General features: G+C 49.3%; 1 protein-coding gene across 1 annotated transcript; it reads right to left on the reverse strand.

Annotated features, from left to right (window-relative positions):
- Positions 1-6,185: 6,185 nt before the first annotated feature.
- ptafr (platelet-activating factor receptor) lies at positions 6,186-18,700 on the reverse strand. The gene is made up of 2 exons (XM_070898406.1): positions 18,519-18,700; positions 6,186-8,091 (listed from the first exon to the last, which is right to left on the reverse strand). Exon 2 carries the CDS (start codon positions 8,039-8,041, stop codon positions 6,992-6,994), a length of 1,050 nt encoding a protein of 349 aa, XP_070754507.1. The 5' UTR covers positions 8,042-8,091; positions 18,519-18,700; the 3' UTR covers positions 6,186-6,991.
- Positions 18,701-24,980: the final 6,280 nt, after the last annotated feature.

Genomic DNA, 24,980 nt, shown 5'->3' on the forward strand with positions numbered 1-24,980 from the left:
AAGGTGCAGATCCATCTAGTCCCTGATGAACGGCCTGTTCATCACAAGGCTCGAGCGCTTCCATGTATGATGAGGGAGAAAGACGAGTTCGAACTGGACAGACTTCAACGAGAGGAATCATATCGACAGTTGAGTTCAACGAGTGGGCCAACCCAATTGTTCCGGTGTTGAAAAGCGATGGCACGGTCAGAATCTGCGGAGACTACAAGGTAACGATCAACCGAGTCTCGTTACAAGACCAGTATCCACTACCAAGGCGGATGACCTGTTCACAACATTAGCAGGAATTCAACGAGTTTATGACCCGCAATGGCATTAATCATGTCAGGTCTGCCCCGTTTAAACATGCATCCAACAGTCAAGCAGAACTGGCAGTCTAAACTATCAAGCAGAGCTTGAAACGCGTGACGGACGGCTCCCGTTTATCTCGGGTTCTGCTCAGCTACCGGACGCGATCCCACTCGCTTACCGGGGTTTCCCCCGGCGGAATTGTTAATGTAGAGAGCACTCAAAACCAGGCTCTCCTTAGTTCACCCAGATTTTAATGATCATGTGGAAACCCAGCGTCACCGGCAAAACATGTACCACGATCGCGTGACTGTATCACGTGACATTGATGTAAACGACCCTGTGTTTGTCCTTAATTATGGTCATGGTCCCAAATGGGGTTGCTGGCACTGTCCTGGCCAAGGAGGGGAATAGAGTGTTTATTGTCTAACTATGTAATGGACAAACGTGCAGATAGCATTTGGATCAGACCAAACTGCGATTAACTGACAACCAGGAACAACTTGAAAAGGACATCACCATCATCGATCCACCAACACACACCCAACCAACAATCGACCTCGCCGTCAATCAAGAGGATGAACCCACTATGCTCAACAGTCCAGTCAGACCAGCCGTGCCGCAGTGCAGCAATGGTCCAACCAACTCACCCATACCAGGGTTCAAACTCAGGCGTTCAACCAGGGAGTGAAGGGTCCCGCATCGCCTCAACTTGTAAATAACTTGTATCTAAGATTTGAGGGGGGGGGAGTGATGTTATGTATGTAAACATTGTAACTGTGTAAGACTTGCCACCAGAGGGCGCACCTGTTGGAGGTCCAAGGGTCACCTGCACACCTCATGCAAGCGAGTATAAAAGGTTGTCTGCCATGCTGCTTTGGCACTCTAGAGTTTTATTAAAGAGACGAAGGTCACATCAGCTTAAGCTCACAGTACTCAGTATTGTGGAGTTATTCTAAACATAACACATACAGTGGGACATGACAGGATTGCCAGCGTTTGGTCAGTCCTGCGCACAGGGACAATGTCGGAGAATGGGACCGAACAGGACATCTCCAGACCATTAACAGCTGAGCAACAGCAGTGGCTCAGCAACAAGTTGCATTCTGCAACATCTCAACCTTATCTCACATTTCCGAAGTTGATGTTAAAAGAAAGACTTGCATTTCTATAGCACCTTTCCCAACCACTGGACGTCACAAAGCGCTTTACAGCCAATGAGGTACTTTAGGAGTGTGGTCACTGTTGCAATGTGGGAAGCAGATACAGCTGAAGTTTCCAGCATGGGTTCTTTTCTGATTTGAAACTTTCGACATTTTTCCTATTGCAGCAGGATTCACGGAAAGTTGCAGGAAATCCTCTTTGCTGAGGTCCGGCAGCGTTGCACCATCACACATGATGTATTATTCTGCTGTTAAAATGTAGAATTGATTCCTCCCTTAGGGTGACAGGGTCTAACACTTGACAAAAATGACAAAAAGAGTTCATTTGAGGTGATGCACAAGCAGGTGGGTGTGTAGAAGTGTGGAAGTGTGAGCTTGCCTCAATGGCAGCATCTCCCTTCTAAGTCAGAAGACCGAGGCTGCAGGTTATTTCCCAGGACTTGAGCACAAAATCTAGGCTGACACCTCAGTGCCATACTGAACAAGTGCTGTATCTTCTGAGACTGTCTTTTTAAAAAATGTATTAATTCTCGCAATGTGGGCGTCGCTGGCAAGGCCGGCATTTATTGCCCATCCCTAATTGCCCCTTGAGAAGGTGGTGGTGAGCCGCCTTCTTGAACCGCTGCAGTCCGTGTGGTGAAGGTGCTCCCACAGTGCTGTTAGGGAGGGAGTTCCAGGATTGTGACCCAGCGACGATGAAGGAACGGCCGATATATTTCCAAGTCAGGATGGTGTGTGACTGGGAGGGGAACGTGGAGGTGGTGGTGTTCCCATGCGCCTGCTGCCCTTGTCCTGCTAGAGGGTAGAGGTCGCGGGTTTGGGAGGTGCTGCCGAAGAAGCCTTGGCGAGTTGCTGCAGTGCATCTTGTAGATGGTGCACACTGCAGCCACGGTGCGCCGGTGGTGGAGGGAGTGAATGTTGAAGGTGGTAGCTGGGGTGCTGATCAAACAGGCTGTTTTGTCCTGGAGGTCTGTTCAGGTTGATGTAAAATCATAAAGTTCTTCAACAAATTTCCCTTGCAGATTAATTGGCTATTGATCTCATTGCTGATTGTGGGACCTTTTTTTGAAGAGTAGTCACTGTTGTAATTTAGGGAGTCACAGCAGATAAATTGCACATAGTAAGATCCCACTAACAGAAATTAGGTTTTTACCGCAGCTACAGTTCAGGTTGCCTCTTGAGCGATATTCGGCTCTTTGGGGTTTTTTTCCATGGGGTAGCTCAGTCTGTGGATGGGGTCTGTGGATGGGGTCTATGGATGGGGTAGCTCAGTCTGTGGATGGGGTCTGTGGATGGGGGTCTGTGGATGGGGGTTTGTGGATGGGGTAGCTCAGTCTGTGGATGGGGGTCTGTGGATGGGGTCTGTGGATGGAGTAGCTCAGTCTGTGGATGGGGTCTATGGATGGGGGTCTGTGGATGGGGGTTTGTGGATGGGGTAGCTCAGTCTGTGGATGGGGGTCTGTGGATGGGGGTCTGTGGATGGGGTCTATGGATGGGGTAGCTCAGTCTGTGGATGCGGGTCTGTGGATGGGGTCTATGGATGGGGTCTGTGGATGGGGTCTATGGATGGGGTCTGTGGATGGGGTCTATGGATGGGGTAGCTCAGTCTGTGGATGGGGGTCTGTGGATGGGGGTCTGTGGATGGGGTCTGTGGATGGGGTAGCTCAGTCTGTGGATGGGGGTCTGTGGATGGGGGTCTGTGGATGGGGTCTGTGGATGGGGTAGCTCAGTCTGTGGATGGGGTCTGTGGATAGGGGTCTGTGGATGGGGTCTATGGATGGGGTCTGTGGATGGGGTCTATGGATGGGGTCTGTGGATGGGGTCTATGGATGGGGTAGCTCAGTCTGTGGATGGGGGTCTATGGATGGGGGTCTGTGGATGGGGGTTTGTGGATGGGGTAGCTCAGTCTGTGGATGGGGGTCTGTGGATGGGGGTCTGTGGATGGGGTCTATGGATGGGGTAGCTCAGTCTGTGGATGGGGGTCTGTGGATGGGGTCTATGGATGGGGTCTGTGGATGGGGTCTATGGATGGGGTCTGTGGATGGGGTCTGTGGATGGGGTAGCTCAGTCTGTGGATGGGGGTCTGTGGATGGGGGTCTGTGGATGGGGTCTGTGGATGGGGTAGCTCAGTCTGTGGATGGGGTCTATGGATGGGGGTCTGTGGATGGGGTCTGTGGATGGGGTAGCTCAGTCTGTGGATGGGATCTATGGATGGGGGTCTGTGGATGGGGTCTGTGGATGGGGTCTGTGGATGGGGTCTGTGGATGGGGACTGTGGATGGGGTAGCTCAGTCTGTGGATGGTGTAACTCGGTCTGTGGATGGGGTAGCTGGCCCCTGCTACCCTCAGCAACACCGCATTCCAGAAAGTTCCTGTCAGCTGCTGCAACCAATGCTCCTTTTTCCTTTAAATCCCCTCCCCCTCGGTGTACCAATCTCTCATGGCTATCCTCAACAAGCAGAATGTGTTTTCTTGATAATTTCCACAAGCCCATCACAGGATGGGAGTTATACTCAGCGTGACGATATAACGCCTGCTGCTTTCTCCCAGTCACCCGTTCCTGTTTCCTAGATCTAATTTATTATCAAAATCGTCAAGGGAAAAATAACCCTTAATGTCTTAAGGTTCTTCAAAACATACTTTCATCACAGATTCCTGAGCTAAAACAATTAAATCTTGAATAGTCTGCAACATTCATGAGAAGGAGTCACATAAAGCAATGTAAGAGTGATATAAACCCTGTCACTAGGCCGGAAGAGATTAAAAGACCCAGCGAGATGGTCCTCATAGGAATATTTTGCATTTTCCAGCATATATAAAGCAATTCACTCACAGCTGACAGTGAGAGACTTGTACATTTACCATCAGCTGCAGCTGTTTTTAATACTATTTTCGTCAACATGGAGATATATAGATGTAGTTCACAAAGTCGCTGTACAATTTGTCACATGTATGCACCTATGAGTATGCTCACAGGTTTGTCGAGCTGTTGAGCTGGAAGTGGCTTAGCCAGTCACGTGATGTTCACAAGACTCAATAGAAACATAGAAACATAGAAAATAGGTGCAGGAGTAGGCCATTCGGCCCTTCGAGCCTGCACCACCATTCAATATGATCATGGTAGATCATTTTTGCAACTTCAGTACCCCATTCCTGCTTTCTCTTCATACCCCTTGATCCCTTTAGCCGTAAGGGCCACATCTAACTCCCTTTTGAATATATCCAACGAACTGGCCTCAACAACTTTCTGTGGTAGAGAATTCCACAGGTTCACAATTCTCTGAGTGAAGAAGTTTCTCCTCATCTCGGTCCTAAATGGTCTACCCCTTATCCTTAGACTGTGACCCCTGGTTCTGCACATCCTCAACATCGGGAAAATTCTTCCTGCATCTAACCTGACCAATCCCATCAGAATTTTTAAAACCACAGCCAGTTGGGTCTAGGTCATCCACGATGGGGCAGGTGGTTGTGAGTCTGGTGGATGAACTGGTAATGTGTCGTGTGATTGTTAAACCTTTGTTAATTAACCAACTAGTTCTTAATAGCAATGTGTTGCATATGAATTCTTAAGCAAAGAACCCATGAAGCAAATACATTACAGTAGGGGACATCCTCGCCAGGACCAATCCTCATCTTACCTGACACTCAGGATTGAAAGTTTTGTTGGTCTTTCCTTCCGAAACCCAAGGGCGTTGAGACTTATTCTAGTGTCTCTACTGTTATCCTGGCTAAGTGCAACTTATTCGGTACAGACTGGAGATGGAACCCAAGCATGTTACTAGATTGTGTGCCTCAGTTCCCCAGCTGGGAGTACAGATACCTCATATGCAATCAGAGAGTCAAGAGTTAAAGTGTCTTTGAAGATAGGGTTTTCCGATTGATGCAATAAATTGATGGACTCTGTTCAGCACAGAGCTGAGCTTCAAACCCCACATCTTATCCATCACCAAAAGTGTCTACTGTACTTGCATCTCTGCACCATTGCCCCCAACCTTCCTCTACCTCACCCACCACTACACAAACCCTTATCCACACTTTTGTCATCGCTAGTCTTAATTTCTCCATTGTCACCCTTACTGGCCTCCCACATTCTCCACAGGCTCAACTACCCACGTCCTGTCCCACACTAAGTCACATTCACTGTCCGACATTGAATTCCTACCCCCCCCCCGCCACCCCGCCCCGCCAACCCCCATGCATTGAGTTCACAATCTTACCCTCATCTTCAACTTTCTCCAGCCCCTCATACCATCTTATCTCCGCAATCTCCGTCTGCTTTATAGTCCCACCTGCACCCTGTGGTCCTTTGGCTCTGGCAGTTGATGCATTCAGCTCTCATTCCACCTCAGCAATGGTGGTGGACACGTCACACACGTTGTTTGGATCTCACTCCCTAAACCCTGACAACGCTCCACTTCCCTTTCCAACTTTGAAAACGTTCTCAAAACTCATCTCTTTGACCAAGGTTTCAGTCACCTCCATGGATAAGGTGCTCAGTTCAATTATTAATCTGTCCCTTTACGCTTTGACATCTGTCAGCTGTGGCTTAGTGAGTAGCACCCTCGCCTCTGAGTCAGGCGGTGTGGGTTCAAGTCCAACTTCAGGGACTTGAGCACAAAAATCTAGGCTGACACTCCCAGTGCAGTACTGTGGGAGCACGCCACTGTTGGAGGAGCAGTACTGACGGAGCGCTGCACTGTCGAAGGGGTAGTACTGAGGGAGTGCCGCACTGTCGGAGGGGCAGTACTGAGGGAGTGCTGCACTGTTGGAGGGGCAGTACTGAGGGAGCGCTGCACTTTCGGAGGGGCAGTACTGAGGGAGCACTGCACTGTCAGAGGGACAGTACTGTGAGAGCACTGCACTGTCGGAGGGGCAGTACTGAGGGAGAGCTGCACTGTCGGAGGGGCAGTACTGAGGGAGCGCCGCACTGTCGGAGGGGCAGTACTGAGGGAGCGCCGCACTGTCGGAGGTGACGTCTTTCAGATAAGATGTTGAATTATCTGCTCTCAGGAAAGTATAAGATCCCATTGCAGTATTTCAAAGAAGAGCAGGGGAGTTATTCCTGCTGTCACTGGGCAATATTTATCCCTCAATCAACATCACTGAAACAGATTATCTGGTCATTATCATATGTGGGAGCTTGCTGTGTGCAAATTAGTTGCTGCGTTTCCAAACTACAATAGTGACCACTGATTCATTGGTTGTAAAGCGCTTTGTGATGTCCTGAGGTGCTGAGCTGTGCTATAGAAATACAAGTCTTTTACCTGTTCCTGTTCTCCCTCTATGCCATGTGCATCTTACACTAAGGGACCTGTTTAAATGCCTGTCGTTGAAAGCTAACATGCATCGACATGAAAACTTTTTCTATATACTGAAACTGGGCACCTTATCCATGGTGGTGACAATGTCATGATATTCAACAATGTGATGTTCACATTTATCAAAAGCACGACCAAAAATAAAAATAAGTTGATAAATTGCTGCTAAGAAAAGTCAACATTAATTCTGTCCAATCAGCAACGCCACTTCATGGGGGAACATTTAACAATGTAAAACCATTTCTCTTTCATCGTTGATCTCAGTGGTCATGGTCCGACTACTCTTCCGGTAACTTTTCCACTTGCTCAGGCGATGCGTCATAAACTTCCTGAACTTTTTGGTCAGGAAGCAGTATATGATGGGATCCAACGTGCAATTCAAACCCATCAAACACAGTGTGATCTGGTGGGCATCGTTGAGCGCGCGTCTGAAGGCACAGTCCTGGGTCCGCCAGAGGTTCAGTACTGTCAGGGTCCAGGGGCCGTGCACAAGGTGATGAGGCACAAAGCAGATGAAGAAGACACCGATGACTGCACACACCATGCGGAAAGCCTGCTTCTTCACCCTCTCGCTCTTGCTCGGCTGGGCCGGCTGGGTCGAGAGCAGATGGAGAATGCGTACATTACAGCAGATTATTATGAGAAAGGCAACAAAGAAAGCGCCAATCAAGATAAAGTGGATGATAACCACGGGGGTGGATGAATCGATGTCATATCCTTCAAAGCACTGCGTGACATTACCCACTTCATTAGTCCCTTTTTGGAATAGGAAGGGCGATGCACTGACAACGATCACAACCCAGACGACTGTCGATATGATGATACCTCGCTTTCTGCCATTGTATTGAATTGTTTCTATTGGGTAGGCCACAGCGCAGTACCTGTTGTAACTAATCACCGCAAGAAACACGACGGAACAGTAGGTATTGATGAAGAACAGACACCCCGCCAACCGGCAGGCCATCTCAGAGAATACCCAGTTCCCTTTGGTGCTGTAGTACACGATCCAAAGGGGAAGGGTCACGATAAAAAGCAGATCAGCCACGCTCAGATTCACCATGAAGATTTTAATCTCATTCGTATTTCTGGTCGGGGGCATCTGTTTAAAGACCCACAGCACATAGCAGTTCCCCAGGAGCCCCAGTATGAAGATGAAACTGTAAACGATGGGGAAGAGGATGTATCTGAATTCAGCATCGATCTGACAGGTGCCGTTGGTCTTGTTGGAAAAGGTGGCGATACCGGAAGCGGAGTTGTTACCGTCTAATGACATCGCTCAACTGCATGGAATCCAAACCTTGCAGAAAAGAATGCTGCGGAAATCTGGAGAAAGAAGAATTCAAATGATTGAGCACATAGGTCAAATTGTTTAAATCCCACCATGGCATTTCGAGAATTTGAAATCAATTTTAAAAATCTGTAAACAGAAAGCTGATATCAGCTTTTGTTAAATCAAAAAGTGACAATGATTGTAGTAAAATCCCAACTGGTCCTTGAGGGAAACATAGAAACATAGAAACATAGAAAACAGGTGCAGGAGTAGGCCATTCGGCCCTTTGAGCCTGCACCACCATTCAATAAGATCATGGCTGATTATGCAACTTCAGCACCCCTTTCCTGCCTTCGCTCCATGCCCCTTGATCCTTTTAGCCGTAAGGGCCACATCTAACTCCCTTTTGAATATATCCAACGAACTGGCCTCAACAACTTTCTGTGGTAGAGAATGCCACAGTTTCACCACTCTCTGAGTGAAGAAGTTTCTCCTCATCTCGGTCCTATATGGCTTACCCCTTACCTTTAGACTGTGACCCCTGGTTCTGGACTTCCCCAACATCAGGAAGGATCCCAACTGGTCCTTACCCGGTCTGGGCCTATATGTCACTCCAGTCCCATATCATGATTAACTCATAACTGCCCTCTGTATTAATCTTATTTTCAAATCCCTCAATGGCCCTATCTCTGTAACCTCCTCCAGCCCCACAACCTCCCGAGATGTCTGCGCTCCTCTAATTCTGCCCCCTTGAGCATCCCTGATTATAATCGCTCAACCATCGGTGTCCGTGCCTTCTGTTGCCTGGGCCCCCAAGCTCTGGAACTCCCTCCCTAAACCTCTCTTTCTTCCTTCAAGGCGCTCCTTAAAATTGCGTGATTTTTTTTGACGATATATCCAAAAATTATTCGGGGAGAAAAAGAATCACAGTCAATGGTGTATTTTAAAGCAAACTGTATTCTCAGAAGTTCCATTCTTTTAAAAAAAAGTCAGCATTATGAAAGGTGCTTAAAATGTTAATTTCCCCTAAAGAATGTCAATAATAAGCAATGTGTGAGCCTGTCTCAATAATCAATAAACACCTCACATTGTCTGAAGGGGTCTCTGCCCCGAGGGGCTCAGTATCAGTTCCCTAGAGTTGTGAACACAGATATAAAAGCACAAAAACAGAGACACACAGCCTGCCCCGCTATGTCTCTGGAAGCTCCTCCAGCCCCACAAGCTCGCACCCCATACTTCCTGTTCCTCTCACTCTGACCTTTTATGCACCTTCCCCTCCCCTCCCCTCGCCCAACCACTGGCAGCAATGCCTTGAACCCCCTCGGCCTGTACTCTGGAACCGCCTCGGCCTGTACTCTGGAACCCCCTCAGCCCCATACTCTGGAACCACCTCAGCCCGCACTCTGGAACCGCCTCAGCCCGCACTCTGGAACCACCTCAGCCCGCACTCTGGAACCGCCTCAGCCTCGTACTCTGGAACTCTCTCCCTAAACCTCTCCAGCTGTCAGACGCTCCCTAAATCCCACCTCATTGACCAATCTTTTTGTTACTCCTCCTAGTATGCTTTGGCTTGGTGTTCATTTTGTTCCTTACGCCTTGGGACATTTGCTCTAGTTAAGGAGCAGAAATTGTTGTTGTTACAGGAAGATAAGCTGTGCTGATTAAATTCCGTGAACCTGATGGTAATGGCTGGTCTGGTGGTTCATTGCCTGTGGAATGAGGCAGCTCGGTGATTTGTGGAGCCAGTTTTAGGATCATTGCTCTCCTGAACTTGCCCCAGGGATGGGGGGAAGCATTATCAGCACTTGCGGACGACACCAATGTAGAGATATGGTTAACTGTGAGGGGGACTGTAAGGGACTTGAAGAGAACATAGGCAGATCAACACATTCGACAGATAAAATGTAATGCAGAGAAATCTCACACATGCAAACTCCCGGTAGGAGCCGGCAGTCAGCGATCGAGAGTAGGACTGGATCGAGAGTAGGACTGGATCGAGAGTAGGACTGGATCAAGAGTAGGACTGAATTGATTTATCCCCTCATTACACCGGGGCACCTGCAAATAATTGCAGTTTCCTGACTGCTACCTCAGCCAGGATGGAGCCCAGGGCCTGTTAGGTCCGTATGCCTCAGTGCCACACCACGCTGGAGCTTTAGTTACCAGGCTATCGGGAGAGCATCATCAGCATCATAGGTAGTCCCTCGGAATCGAGGAAGACTTGCTTCCACTCTTAAATGAGTCCTTAGGTGGCTGTACAGTCCAATACAAGAACCACAGTCCCTGTCACAGGTGGGACAGACAGTGGTTGAAGGAAAGGGTGGGTGGGGAGTCTGGTTTGCCGCACACTCCTTCCGCTGCCTGCGCTTGGTTTCTGCATGCTCTCGGCGACGAGACTCGAGGTGCTCAGTGTCCTCCCGGATGCATTTCCTCCACTCAGGGTGGTCTTTGGCCAGGGACTCCCAGGTGTCGGTGGGGATGTTGCACTTTATCAGGGTGGCTGAGGGTATCCTTGTAACGTTCCCGCTGCCCACCTTTGGCTCATTTGCCGTGAAGAGAGGGAGAGGCTGCGAATACCGTCGGCATTTTGCCTCTAATGTGATCCTTCTTAGCTGGCCCAAAAACTACTCAGGGACACAGAGCAGCAGCCATTTCACGGGAACCCAGTTAAGGCCCACTTCTAAAAAAAATAATATGATAACAGATTGTATCCCTGGAATACTTCGCAGCCGGAAACATGGTCCAGTAACAAGCGGTAGGCATTCCCTAACTAAGCACTGAGATTGCATTCTGTCTCTCACCATCAGCGTTTGATCATGTGGAGCAGGTAACAGCAGTTGCCTGTGCTACATTATAACCATGGCCCCTATGTTCGCCACGATTGTGCGCCGTTTTTTGGGCGTGCAAACGTTTTTTTGGCGTGAATTACACCCTTTCCAACTTTCGCCAACGTTTGGACACTGGTGCCCGCTCAGTCCCACTTCCCCTGCCAGTTGAAGTTGAGGAGCGGGTGGGCCATTCGGCCCGGGGATTGCAGCAGGTCCAGCCCAGTGGGGTGGTGGGGCGGGGGGGGGAGGGGGAGGTCCTTTGTGGCCCTTTCGGCAGCGGTGGGGTGCAGTCCTTTCGGGGCAGCGGGTTTCGGCGTCTCTGGTTGCCCTGGCAACTTCAACTTTTCGCGCATGCCCGGAGAGTTTTTCAGCGCAGACTTGAAGCTCCGCCCCCCCCCCATACTAACTTCGGAGACCACGGTGCCAGATTCAAATGTTTCTTTGGTGAAAGTCCCAATTTTTTGCCGCGAACCTACACAAAGAAATCCCACATTAACATGCGCCACCGCCAAAAATCCCGCAAGTGGAAAATAGGGGCCTAAGTCTTCTCACTTTAGGATCAAATCCAATAAAGAACACCCTCCATCGCCCCACACCCACAAAAGCACTAATAAAACACAGAAATGTCAATGCCTTTATCCCTCTTTCGGATGAGACGTTAAACCGAGGCCCCATCTGCCCTCTCAGGTGCATGTAAAAGATCCCACGGCACTATTTCAAAGAAGAGCAGGGGGAGTTATCCCCGATGTTCTGGCCAATATTTATCCCTCAATCAACATCACTAAAAACAGATTATCCGGTCATTATCACATTGCTGTTTGTGGGAGCTTGCCGTGCGCAAATTGTCTGCCGCATTTCCTACATTGCAACAGTGACTACACTTCAAAATACTTCATTGGCTGTAAAGCACTTTGGGACATCCGATGGTCGTGAAAGGCGCTATAGAAAAGCAAGTCTGTCTTTCTTTTACTGTAGTCCAGGTGTGAGGCATGCAACAATTCTCTGTTTGGAACAGAGAGCAGTTCATCAGGGGCAGCCAAGTTTTGGATCACCTCAAGTTTACGGAGGTTAGAATGTAGGAGGCCAGCCAGGTGTGCGTTGAAATAGTCGTCTTCAGGTAACAAAGGGACGGAGGAGGGTTTCAGCAGCGACATCATCCGAAAACACAGCGTCAGTTTCCATATGTACGCTGATGACACTCAGCTGAGGCAGGGGTGATGACGGGCGATGTTACGGAGGTGGAAACAGGTGGTCTTGGTTATGCCGTGGATATGTGGTCGGGAGCTCATTTCAGGTTCAAATATGACACCAAGGTTGTGAGCCGTGTGGTTCAGCCACAGACAGATGTTAGGAAGAGGGATAGAAACATAGACATAGAAAATAGGTGCAGGAGTAGGCCATTCGGCCCTTCTAGCCTGCACCGCCATTCAATGAGTTCATGGCTGAACATGCAACTTCAGTACCCCATTCCTATAGAAACATAGAAAATAGGATGGAGTCAGTGGCTAGGGAACGGAGTTTGTGGCGAGGACTGAAAACAATGGCTTCGGTTTTCCCAATATTCAATTGGAGCAAATTTCTACTCATCTAGAACTGGATGTCGGACATGTAGTCTGACAATTTAGAGACCGAAGAGGGGTCAAGAGAAGTGGTGGTGAGGTAGAGCTGGGTGTCGTCAGCGTACATGTGGAAACTGATGCTGTGGGGATGATGTCACCAAGGGGCAACATGCAGATGAGAAATAGGAGGGGGCCAAGGATAGATCCTTGGGGGACACCAGAGGTAATGATTCAGGGGCTGGTGATTCTCTGGCTACGATGAGATGGATAACAATGGAACCAGGGAGTGCAGTCCCACCCAGCTGGACGACGGTGGAGAGGCGTTGGAGGAGGATGGAGTGGTCAACCGTGTCAAAGGCTGCAGACAGGTCCAGAAGGACAAGGAGGATAGTTTACCTTTGTCACAGTCACAAAGGATGTCATTTGTGACTTTGATGAGAGCCGTTTCGGTACTGTAGCAGGGGCAGAAACCGGATTGGAGGGATTCAAACAAGGAATTGCGGGAAAGATGGGCACGGGTTTGGGAGGTGACGACACGTTCAAGGACTTTGGAGAGGAAAGGGAGGTTGGAGATGGGGCGGTAGTTTGCAAGGACGGAGGGATCTAGGGTTGTTTTTTTGAGGAGAGGGGTGATGGTCGATTTGGGGGAGCGGGGGTGACAGTACCCGAGGAGAGAGAACCGTTAACATTGTCAGCTAACATGGGAGCCAGAAAAGGAAGTTGGGTGGTCAGTTTGATGGGAATAGGGTCGAGAGAGCAGGAAGTGGGTCTCATGGACAGGATGAGCTCGGAACGGTCATGAGGGGAGAGCGGAGAGAAATTGGAGAAAGATTTGATGTCAGGGCTCGGGCCAGGGGGAACCTTACAGGAAGTTTGGCCCAGTGGGCTCGGGGAAGGAAGGGAACTGGCAGAGGTGGCTGATCAGATGGTCCCAATCTTAGAGACATAGAAGTCCATGAGCTCCTCACACATGTTGTCGGAGGTGAGGGTGGAGACTGGGGAGAGGGGTTTGAGAAGATGGTTAGCAGTGGAGTACAGAACCTGGGGTTTATCTTTACATTCCAGAATGATTCTGGAATAGTGAGCGATTTTGGTAGATGAGAGCAGGGCCCGATAATGCTTTCCGTGGTCCAGCCAGATCTGGCGGTGATTGGCTAAACCAGTTGTCAGCCAAATCCATTCAAGTCTGCATCCCTTGGACTTAAGGGAGTGAAGATCAGGGCTGTATAGGGCAATGGCCAGGGTGAGAGAGTAATTGTTTTAACAGGGACTAGGTGGTGGTGAGGGTGTGATTGAGCAGGTCGGTGGCTGCAGCGATGCCCTGGTGAATGGAGGGCCAAAGGCTGGATCGTTGGGAGTTCATAAGTGCAGTTGTAAGAGAGTTACGCTAAACATCCGTAAGACAAAGGTCCTCCACCAGCCTGTCCTCACTGCACAGCACTGCCCCCCAGTCATCAAGATCCACGGCGTGGCCCTGGACACCGTGGACCACATCCCATACCTCGGGAGCCTCGTATCAACAAGAGCAGGCATTGACGATGAGATTCAACACCACCTCCAGTGCGCCAGTGCAGCCTTTGGCCGCCTGAGGAAAAGAGTGTTCAAAGACCAGACCCTCAAAACTGCCACCAAGCTCGTGGTCTGCAGGCCTGTATTAATACCTGCCCTCCTGTATGGCTCAGAGACATGGACCATGTACAGCAGACATCTCAAGTCGCTGGAGAGATACCACCAACGATGTCTCCACAAGATCCTACAAATCCCCTGGGAGGACAGACGCACCAACATCAGCGTCCTCGGCCAGGCCAACATCCCCAGCATTGAAGCACTGACCGCACTTGATCAGCTCCGCTGGGTAGGTCACATTGTTCGCATTCCCGACACAAGACTCTCAAAGCAAGCGCTCTACTCGGAACTCTTTCATGGCAAATGAGCCAAAGGTGGGCAGAGGAAACGTTACAAGGACACCCTCAAAGCCTCCCTGATAAAGTGCAACATCCCCACTGACACCTGGGAGTCCCTGGCTAGAGACCGCCCTAAGTGGAGGAAGTGCATCCAGGAGGGCGCTGAACACCTCGAGTCTCGTCGCCGAGAGCATGCAGAGACCAAGCGCAGGCAGCGGAAGGAGCGTGCGGCAAACCAGTCCCACCCACCCTTTCCTTCAACCACTGTCTGTCCCACCTGTGACAGAGTCTGTGGCTCTCATATTGGACTGATCCGCCACCTAAGAACTCATGTTAAGAGTGGAAGCAAGTGACTGCCTATGATAATGATATAAGAAAGTTGGGAGAGAGTTTTTCTACAAGTGCGGACACAGAAGGAAGCAGGGTTGGAGGGGGATGGAAAAGGGATGTGGGTGGAGAGCGATTCGAGGAAGTGGTCAGAGATGGCCTTATCTGCGATGGGCACGATGGGAGTAGCGAGGCCACGAGAAATGGCAAGGTCGACGGGCTGGCCGTGAATATGGGTTGGGGAGTTTATATGGAGGGAGAGATTAAGGGAGGATAGGAGGGTAGTGAACTCAGAGGACAGAGCGCATGATGAATTGAGATGGAGGTTGAAATCACCGAGGATGAGAAGTCGTTCAGTGCAGAGGCTGAGGAAGGAAAGCAGTGAAGAAATATCGGGAATAAAACTTTTATGGTACATGGGTAGGTGGCAGAGAACAAAACCAAAACTCGGCTGCCCCGTGCCTAACTCGCACCAAGTCCCGCTCACGCATCACCCCCTGTGCTCGCTGCCCATGTCCTAACTCGCACCAAGTCCCATTCACCCATCACTCCCTGTGCTCGTTGTCTGTGTCCTAACTCACACCAAGTCCCGCTCACCCATCCCCCATGTCCTAACTCGCACCAAGTCCCGCTCACCCATCACCCCCTGTGCTCGCTGTCTGTGTCCTAACTCGCACCAAGTCCCATTCACCCATCACTCCTGTGCTCGCTGCTCCGTGTCCTAACTCGCACCAAGTCCCGCTCACCTATCACCCCCGTGCTCGCTGCCCCGTGTCCTAACTCACACCAAGTCCCGCTCACCCATCACCCCCTGTGCTCACTGCCCTGTGTCCTAACTAGCACCAAGTCCCACTCACCCATCACCCCCTGTGCTCGCTGCCCCTTGTCCTAACTAACACCAAGTCCACCCACCTATCACCCCCTGTGCTCGCTGACTTACATTGTCTCCCGGTTATGCAACGACTCGATTTCAAAATTCTCATCCTTATTTTCAAATCCCTCCATGGCCCTCGCCCCCTCCCTATCTCTGTAATCTCCTCCAGCCCCACAACCCCCCCGAGATGTCTGCGCTCCTCTAATTCTGTCCTCCTGAGCATCCCTGATTATCATCGCTCAACCATCGGTGGCCGTGCCTTCTGTTGCCTGGGCCCCAAGCTCTGGAACTCCCTCCCTAAACCTCTCCGTCTCTCTACCTCTCTTTCCTCCTTCAAGACGCTCCATAAAACCTACCTCTTTGACCAAGCTTTTGGTCACCTGCCCTAATTTCTCCTTATGTGTCTCGGTGTCAAATGTTTTGTTTTATAACGCTCCTGTGAAGCACCTTGGGACGTTTGCCTGCATTAAAGGTGCTATATTACGTTGTTGTTGTTGTTGTTGCTGTCCATACTGACACTTCTCGGTGTTGCAAAGCTTCCTGCCAGAGTCACATCAGAGACAGTCCAGTGCACTCGGTCCAGTGGGGGAGGAGGTGCTGAGGAGACAGCTAATGATAGCCCTCGATTCTTTCTAGCGTTCAATCTTGTGAAGGCAGCCGTAAGTGTTTGCTATTTAATAAAGTGTTTCTTCTAAAGGCCGTCTCGCTAATGAAACCACATTAAATCCAGCATTTTCTGATTGCGAACATTTAATTTTTGACTTGAAGAGTACCTATTTACTCACAGCTGATTTCACCCAATTATCGGACCTGAATTCAGGGGAGAATATAAAACCGAAACGTTAGAAGCTTAAGCTGCTGCAACATCATTAGAGTCTCAAGCTTCTTTTAAATTAAATTGAGGCTTCATTAGAGGAAGCGAATGGGGCGAAAGGAATACCGAGGGGATTGTACCCACCTTAGACAACATTATTTTGCTATTGGGAAAAGTTCACAAGGCACACGCCAAAGATTGGGAACTGCAGCATTCTCAGAGCTACGTTCCCAAGCCAACGATTCTATCCGCTCCCTGCCCACTGTCTCAGGCTCAACCAGAATGTTCGCAACCTCGGCGCCCTATTGACCCCATATGGTCTCCATCACCAAGGCTACCTACTTTCACCTCTGTAATATCATCCATCTCCACCCCGCCTCAGCCCATCTGCTGCTGAAACCCTCATCCATGCCTTTGTTACCCCTACACTCTACTATTCTAATGTTCTCCTGGCCAGAGTCCCATCTTCCACCCGCTGTAAACTTGAGCTTATCCAATACTCTGCTGCCCACGTCCTAACTCGCATCAAGTCCCGTTCACTCATCACTCCTGTGCTCACGGACCTACATTGGCTTGTGGTCTAGCAACATAGAATCATAGAATCATAGAAAGTTACAGTCCATCATGTATGCGCCGGCTGACCACGAGCTCTCGAAACATAGAAACATAGAAAATAGGTGCAGGAGTAGGCCATTCAGCCCTTCGAGCCTGCACCACCATTCAATAAGATCATGGCTGATCATTCACCTCAGTAACGCTAATCCAGCCTAATCCCACTTTCCAGCTCTCGGTCCGTAGCCCTGTATGTTACGGCACTTCAAGTGCACATCCAAGCACTTTTTTAATGTGGTGAGGGTTTCTGCCTCTACCACCCTTTCAGGCCATGAGTTCTAGACCTCCTACCGCCCTCTGGGTGAAGAAATTTCCCCCCAAATCCCCTCTAAACCTTCTACCAATTACTTTAAATCTATGCCCCTGGTTATTGACCCCTCTGCCAAGGGAAACAGGTCCTTCCTATCCACTCTATCCAGGCCCCTCAATATTTTATATGCCTCAGTAAGGTCTCCCCTCAGCCTCCTCCAAAGAAAACAGACCTAGCCTATCCAATCTTTCCTCATAGCCAAAATTCTCCAGTCCAGGCAACATCCTCATAAGTCTCCTCTGTACTCTCTCTAGTGCAATCGCATCTTTCCTGTAATACGGTGACCAGAACTGCACACAGTACTCCAGCTGCGGCCTGACCAGTGTTTTATACAGTTCAAGCATAATCTCCTTGCTCTTGTATTCCATGGCTTGCTAATAAAGGCTAGTATTCTGTATGCCTTCTTCACCACCTTATCTACCTGGCCTGCTACCTTCTCATATTTAAAATTCTCATCCTTGTCTATTGAAACTCACAATTCAAAGTAATTATTCCAACTGTACAAATGGCAAATTTAGCAATATAACAAACAGTAATTACCTCCAGCATATCAGTTTAATTTTATCTCACCCAGTTCTTTCCTGTCTTCTATTGAGACTGACTCACACAAAGATAAAAAAACTCAGCCACGAGTTACTCTGAGGCAAGTGTCAACACGCTTTTCAGTTGAGCCTGGCCCTGGCCCCGTGATCTGGAGTGGGAAATTGGCTGATATTTATCCTTCCTTTGCCCAGGAGCATTAGGGCAATTGGAGTGTCCTTACAGATCAGCTCATTCGCAACATTCACAAAATCTTTAGCTTTAACTCAAGATCCCTAAATCCTGCTCTACGACCTCTAGGTTCCCCTCAGTAACATTTTCAAATATTCAGACAAAATACCCCTGGGTGATTCACAAGTAATTTAAATATAGGTGAGTTTTTTGTTGCTGTTGTGTTCTGGCATGTAAGTTAAGCTCTGGGGCACTTATGTCCTTAGGATGGTGCCCGCTGAAATTTCAACAGGTATGCCAGGACACAACATTGAGAGAAAGCTGCCTGGCTTTAAATGACCAAACGCTACCATTAAAATAGTCCATCCGGTTCTCCGTTCATTTTTACATCATCTTTAACACTCACAACAGCATCTGACTGTTCCTCAATGCTTTCTTTAGCACTGACTTTCACTCAATCAACATATAAACATGTCCACCTTATCACTGCCACTACCAAGTGAGGTTCCTTCACATACAGCAAGTAATTGAAAATACTCACCCTTCCACTTAAACTGCCCAGCAACTCCTAACCTCAGTGTCTTCAGCGATCCTAAAATATTTTCACCAAAGAAAGTACTTGGAGGACTCCAATGAGAATCACAACTATCAGCCGTGACACACTAATAACTGATGTTCACTGGTAACCTACAAGGCACTAGTACCTCTCCTGCAGCTGACCACTGGTTGGCCAATGTGTTTGTGGTATGACACATTGCATTTCTGTGAAGAGGAAGTAAAGGAAGGACACTGTGGTTTAAAAGGTCTTTTAATTTAAAATTAAAGGCACATCAATAGCATTACTACATTAAAAGTCTGCATAGTTCTGTAAAACTAACAATAAAGCCTTATTTCTAAAGGACACAAAGATAACACGATAATCTCTGATCTTTATCTGACAGAGGAGTTTGAAATACAGCCACACTGCTCGGAACTTTTACAGAATCTCCTTCTCAGAAAATATGAGAACAACCCTTATTGCTCAAGTCTAAAAATCTCATGACCTCATGATGAACAAACTTAGCACAGAACATGTGGCGACCAACTCATACGAGATGGTACATGGTTAATATGCTATTGTTGTTAATATGGAATAGGACAAGATGTCGATGATGTGGGATAGTACGCAATTATAGATAAGGTGAGATAGCCTTCGTGTTAAGGCTAAGGGATTGTGCATGATTGTGGAAGAGCTGCCAGCACAATTTATGTCAGCGGGCCTGGACAAGGGAGAGGTAAAAAATATAAATCAGCCAGAATTCCTGCTCCTGATCATTACCCAGGGACTCTTGGCTGGAAAGTAGGTGTGAGTGAGTGTCAGAGTGCTGCTTGTACCTCACCAGTTAATGCCCCTGATAATTTAATGTCTGAGCTACTTTAATGCAAGATAATTACAAATGAAAGATGCTATGTATGTAAACATTGTAACTGTATAAGACTTGCCACCAGAGGGCGCAACTGTTGGAGGCCCAAGGGTCACCTGCACACCTCGTGCAAGTGAGTATAAAAGGTTGTCTGCCATGCTGCTTAGGCACTCTGGAGTTGTATTAAAGAGACTAAGGTCACATCAGTTTTAGCTCATAGTACTCAGTCTTGTGGAGTTCTTCCATACTTAACAATTGGCGACGAGTAACAGATCACGAACTTTCACGCGGACATGGCTACCGTTGGTATTTTAGAGAGATTTGTAGAGGGTGATGATTGGGAAGCCTTCGTTGAGCATCTCGACCAATGCTTCGTGGCCAATGAGCTGGATGGGGACGATAAAGCGATCACGTGCAGGGCGATTCTCCTCACCGTGTGTGGGTCCACAATATACGGCCTTATCAAGAATCTGCGAGCACCGGAGAAACCAGCGGAGAAGACATATACAGAATTGTGTACGCTGGTTCGGAACCACCTCAAGCCGAAGGAGAGCATCTGAATGGCCAGGTATCGCTTCTACACGCACCACCGCTCCGAGGGCCAGGACGCGGCGAGTTATGTCGCCGATCTGAGACGCTTTGCGGGAACTTGCGCATTTGCTGGATTTTTGGGGCAAATGCTGCGGGACTTTTTTGTGCTTGACATCAGCCACGAGGTCATTCTTCGCAAGCTGCTGTCCGCCGAATCCCTAGACCTGAGCAAGGCCATCACGATAGCCCAGGCATTCATATCCACGAGCGATAATACCAGACAGATATCTTCCCAGCATCGAAGCTCACCGGCAAGTACTGTACTGAAAATAACGTCGCTAGCAGGCAGAACTGCATATGGCAGGGCCTACACGTCTACAGCTGCAAGACCTAGGATGACTCAGAGTCCACCATCGGGTGTGAATGCAAATCCATTAGCACCATGTTGGCGCTGTGGGGGTAAGCATCGAGCCCACCAATGTCGATTCAAGCACGACGTGTGCAAAGGCTGTGAAACAATGGGGCACCTCCAGCAAATGTGCAAGGGTGTTGCGACTCACCACGTGGCAGAGTCGGCAGAGGATGATCGATCCGGCGTGGATCACGCAGAACAAACAAGAGAGGCAACTCATCCCGAGGAAGAAGTGTATGGGGTACACACCTTCACCACCAAGCGCCCTCCTATCATGCTGAAAGTCAAATTGAACGGTATTCCGGTATCAATGGACTTGGACACGGTGGCAAATCAGTCAATTATGAGCCAGAAGGCTTTTGCGAAACTGTGGGGCAACAAGGCACAAAGGCCCAAACTGAACCCGATTCAGACAAAGCTACGCACTTACACCAAAGAGCTCATACCAGTCATTGGCAGTGCGGCAGTTAAGCTATCGTACGATGGAGCTGTGCATGATTTATCTCTGTGGATTGTACCAGACGATGGCCCAACGCTATTTGGCAGATAGTTTAGTACAAACACTTTGTCCCCTATCTCATTCCATCTCCCCCTCGAATTTCTGTCATGGTACTCAGCCAGCTTACGGCGCTTTGCCTCAACGATTTCGTGCATGTCTGGGAGGATTAATGAGAGCCTTGTTTTTAAAGTCCTTTTCATCAACAGTTGCGCGGGTGGGATCTCAGTCAGTGAGTGCGGACGAGATCTATTTGCCAACAGCAGTCGCGACAGGCGACCCTGCAGCGTGGGACTTTGGATTTTAAGCATGCCTTGTTTAATGATTTGCACTGCTCTCTCCGCCTGGCCATTGGAGGCCGGCTTGAACGGTGCCGTCTTGACGTGATTTATGCCGTGGTCAATTATAAAGTCTTGGAATTCTGCGCTGGTGAAGCATGGACCATTGTCACTGACCAATATGTCAGGGATTCCGTGCGTTGCAAACATGGTTGCGAGGCTCTCCACAGTGGTGGAGGTTGTGCTCGAGTTTAAAATGGTGCATTCGATCCACTTTGAAAATGCATCTACAACTACGAGGAACATTTTGCCCATGAATGGGCCCGCAAGGTCTACGTGCACTCGCGACCACGGTTTGGTAGGCCCGGGCCAGGGGCTCAGTGGAGCCTCCCTGGGGGCATTGCTGAGTTGGGCACAAATGGTGCACCTTCGGACGCAGAGCTCCAAGTCCACGTCAATATCAGGCCACCAGACGTGGGATCTGGCTATGGCCTTCATGAGAACGATCTCCGGGTGCTCACGGTGGAGCTCCCGGACAAATGCCTCTCTGCCTCGCAGAGGCATGACTACTCGGCTGCCCCACATCAGGCAGTCTGCTTGTAGTGATAGCTCATGCATGCCCCTGTGAAAGGGTTTTAATTCCTCGGGGCAGGCATCGCGAGCCTCTGCCCAGTCACCGGTTAGGACACATCTTTTTACTAAGGATAACGTGGGGTCGTTGGCCGTCCAAGCTCTGATTTGGCGAGCCGTCATGGGCGAACCTGTGGACTCAAAGGCATTGATTGCCATGACTATCTCACAGTCCTGTTCGTCAGACCCTTCCGTGGTCGCCAGGGGTAGCCTGCTGAGCGCTTCGGCACAGTTGTCTGTGCCTGGTCTGTGCCTTATGGTATAGTCGTAGGACGCCAGCATGAATGCCCACCGTTGAATTTGCGCCGAGGCATTGGCGTTTATTGCCTTGCTCTCGGATAGGAGGGACGTGAGGGGCTTGTGGTCGGTTTCTAACGCGAACTTGGCCCCGAAAAGGTATTGGTGCATCTTTTTGACACCGCACACGCACGCGAGCGCCTCCTTCTCTACCATTCCGTACCCGCGCTCCGCCCGCGAAAGTGACCTGGAGGCATAAGCTATGGGTTGTAATTTGCCCGCACTATTGACATGTTGCAAAACGCACCCGACCCCATATGCTGACGCATCGCATGTGAGAACTAGCTTTTTACCTGAGTCAAAGAAAGTCAAAACACTGTTGGAACACAGAAGGTTGCGTGCCTTATTGAAGGCGCGTTCCTGGGCATCCCCCGAAAACCAATCGCACCCCTTTCTGAGTAGCACGTGGAGAGGCTCCAGCAGTGTGCTTAAGTTCTGCATAAAGTTCCCAAAGTAATTGAGTAGCCCGAGAAAGGCGCGCAGTTCTGAGACATTCCGGGGCCTGGGTGCCAGGCGAATTGCTTCTGTTTTGGACTCTGTTGGGCGGATTCCATCAGCGGCAATCATTCTGCCCAAAAATTCAACCTCGGGTGCGAGAAACAGGCATTTGGATTTCTTGACTCGTAGGCCTACCCGATCCAACCGCTTTAGTACTTCCTCCAAATTACGGAGATGGGAGTCGATGTCCCTGCCCGTGATAAGTATGTCATCTTGAAATACAACCGTCCCCGGGATGGACTTGAGCAGACTCTCCATGTTGCGCTGGAATATGGCAGCTGCCGACCTGATGCCGAATGGGCTCCGATTGTACATGAAAAGGCCTCGATGTGTGTTGATGGTGGTGAGTAGCTTGGATTCCTCGGTCAATTCTTGCGTCATATACACAGGTGTGAGGTCTAATTTTGAGAAAAGTTTACCTCCAGCCAATGTGGCAAATAAGTCCTCCGCTCTGGGCAGCGGGTACTGGTCCTGTAGGGAGATTCTGTTTATGGTAGATTTGTAGTCCCCACAGATTCGTACGGATCCATCAGGCTTCATGACTGGGACGATGGGTCTTGCCCAGTCGCTAAATTCCACAGGTGATATAATGCCTTCCCGCAGAAGCTGTCTAGTTCGTGTTCAATCTTTTCCCTCATCACATAGAGTACAGCTCTGGCCTTGTGATGGACCGATCTAGCATTCTGTGTGATGTAGATTTTGACTTTGGCCCCTTTGAAAGTGCCTACACCTGGCTGAAAGAGATGTTCAAATCGCTTTATAACTGTTGAGCAGGAGGTCCGTTCCTCTAATGACATAGCATGGACATCATCCCATTTCCAGTTTAGTTTTGCCAGCCAGCTTCTCCCCAGCAGTGCTGAGGGGTCTCCGGGGACAATCCACAGGGGAAGTCGGTTCACTGTCCCTTTGTGTGTGACAGAGAGCATGGCGCTGCCGAGGACTGGTACGATTTCTTTGGTATAGGTTCTTAGTGTGGTGTCGACCCTTGTGAGTTTTGGTCTGTCTCTTTTATGCGGCCACAGTTGTTCAAATTGTTGAGCGCCCATGAGAGATTGACTCGCTCCAGTATCCAGCTCCATGTTGACAGATATCCCGTTGAGTAGGACCCTCATCATTATAGGAGGCGTCCTCTTGTAGGAGCAGCGGCCATTTATCGTGTTGACCCGCTGTACACCGGTGTTCCTGGGTACGGTCCCCACCATCTTCTGGTCCGCTTTCCGACCCATCTGATTCGTATACCAGCCGAGCTGCCGTTTTTTTGCACATGTGGGCCAAATGCCCTGTATATTCACAATTTCTGCAAACAGCCTGCTGAAATCAACATCCCCCCTTGATGAGTGCCCACCCTCACACCTCCAGCACAGACCTGTTCCATTGTTCAAAGAGTTCCCAAAGAATGAGCTGCGTCTGGCTGATCTCTCTTGAGCTTTTCTCAGTTTGTAGTTGATTGCTCGCATTGTGGGTTGATGAGGTGTGAACGGCTGTTCCTGTGGCCCTTGATGGCCTCTGCTGGCTATTGAGAGCCTGTTCTCCCGGTTTTTTCTGTGTGTGGGGGTAGCAGCTTGTTTAGTGTTTGTTCTGATATTTCGTTAGTTGTCATACCTGCATTGTAAATCAACCTCGTTTTTTCTTCCCCTACCAAGAATGTCTGTGCAACCAGTGCTGCTGCCTCTAAGGTCAGGTTCTTGGTCTCTATGAGCTTTCGGAATATGCCTGCGTGGCCTATTCCTTCAATGAAAAAGTCTCTCTCTATTTCTCTCCTCAGTTCATCGGAGAACTCACATAAACTAGCCAACCTCCGAAGTTCCGCCACGAAGTCGGGTATGCTCTGGCCCACACAGCGTCTGTAGTTGTAGAACCTGTGTCTGGCCATGTGTAGGCTGCTCGCTGGCTTCAGGTGGTCTCTTACCAGTGTGCTCAATTTTTCAAACGACTTGCTTGTTGGTTTCTCGGGTGCCAACAGATCCTTCATTAAAGCGTATGTTTTCGAGCCACAGCTGGTCAAGAGATGGGCTCTTCTCTTGTCTGCCTTATCGTCGCCTAACCAGACTTTGGTTACAAAGCTTTGCTGGAGCCTTTCTATAAAGTCCTCCCAATTGTCTCCCGCATTGTACTTTTCATCTGATCCATTGTTCGCCATTCTGTGGATTCTGTAATCCCATCCTCGTCGCCACTGTAAAGTCCTGTCCCCTCAGTACAGATTCACACGAGGCATGTAGTGAAGTCAAGGTCACTAGGGACCTGCACCTTTATTTCACAGCTCTGGAATGCTGCACATGCCTGAGACCTGTCCTTATATTCCTGTCTCTTGCAAGTGCACCCCTGGTGGTAAGGTATACTGGTGGTTACAGGTCATATCTTATTACAGTCATGTATAGCATGTTGGGATACAGTTATATATAATAATGTAAGATACATGATAGGGATGACCTCAAAGCACGATCTTGACTGGATGATG

Source organism: Pristiophorus japonicus, chromosome 14 (genome assembly GCF_044704955.1).
Source record: "Pristiophorus japonicus isolate sPriJap1 chromosome 14, sPriJap1.hap1, whole genome shotgun sequence".
Lineage (NCBI taxonomy): Eukaryota > Metazoa > Chordata > Chondrichthyes > Pristiophoridae > Pristiophorus > Pristiophorus japonicus.

Bases quoted from the DNA above. Each gene is read 5' to 3' on its own strand.
- ptafr (XM_070898406.1), bottom strand. From the start codon at position 8,041: ATGTCATTAGACGGTAACAACTCCGCTTCCGGTATCGCCACCTTTTCC.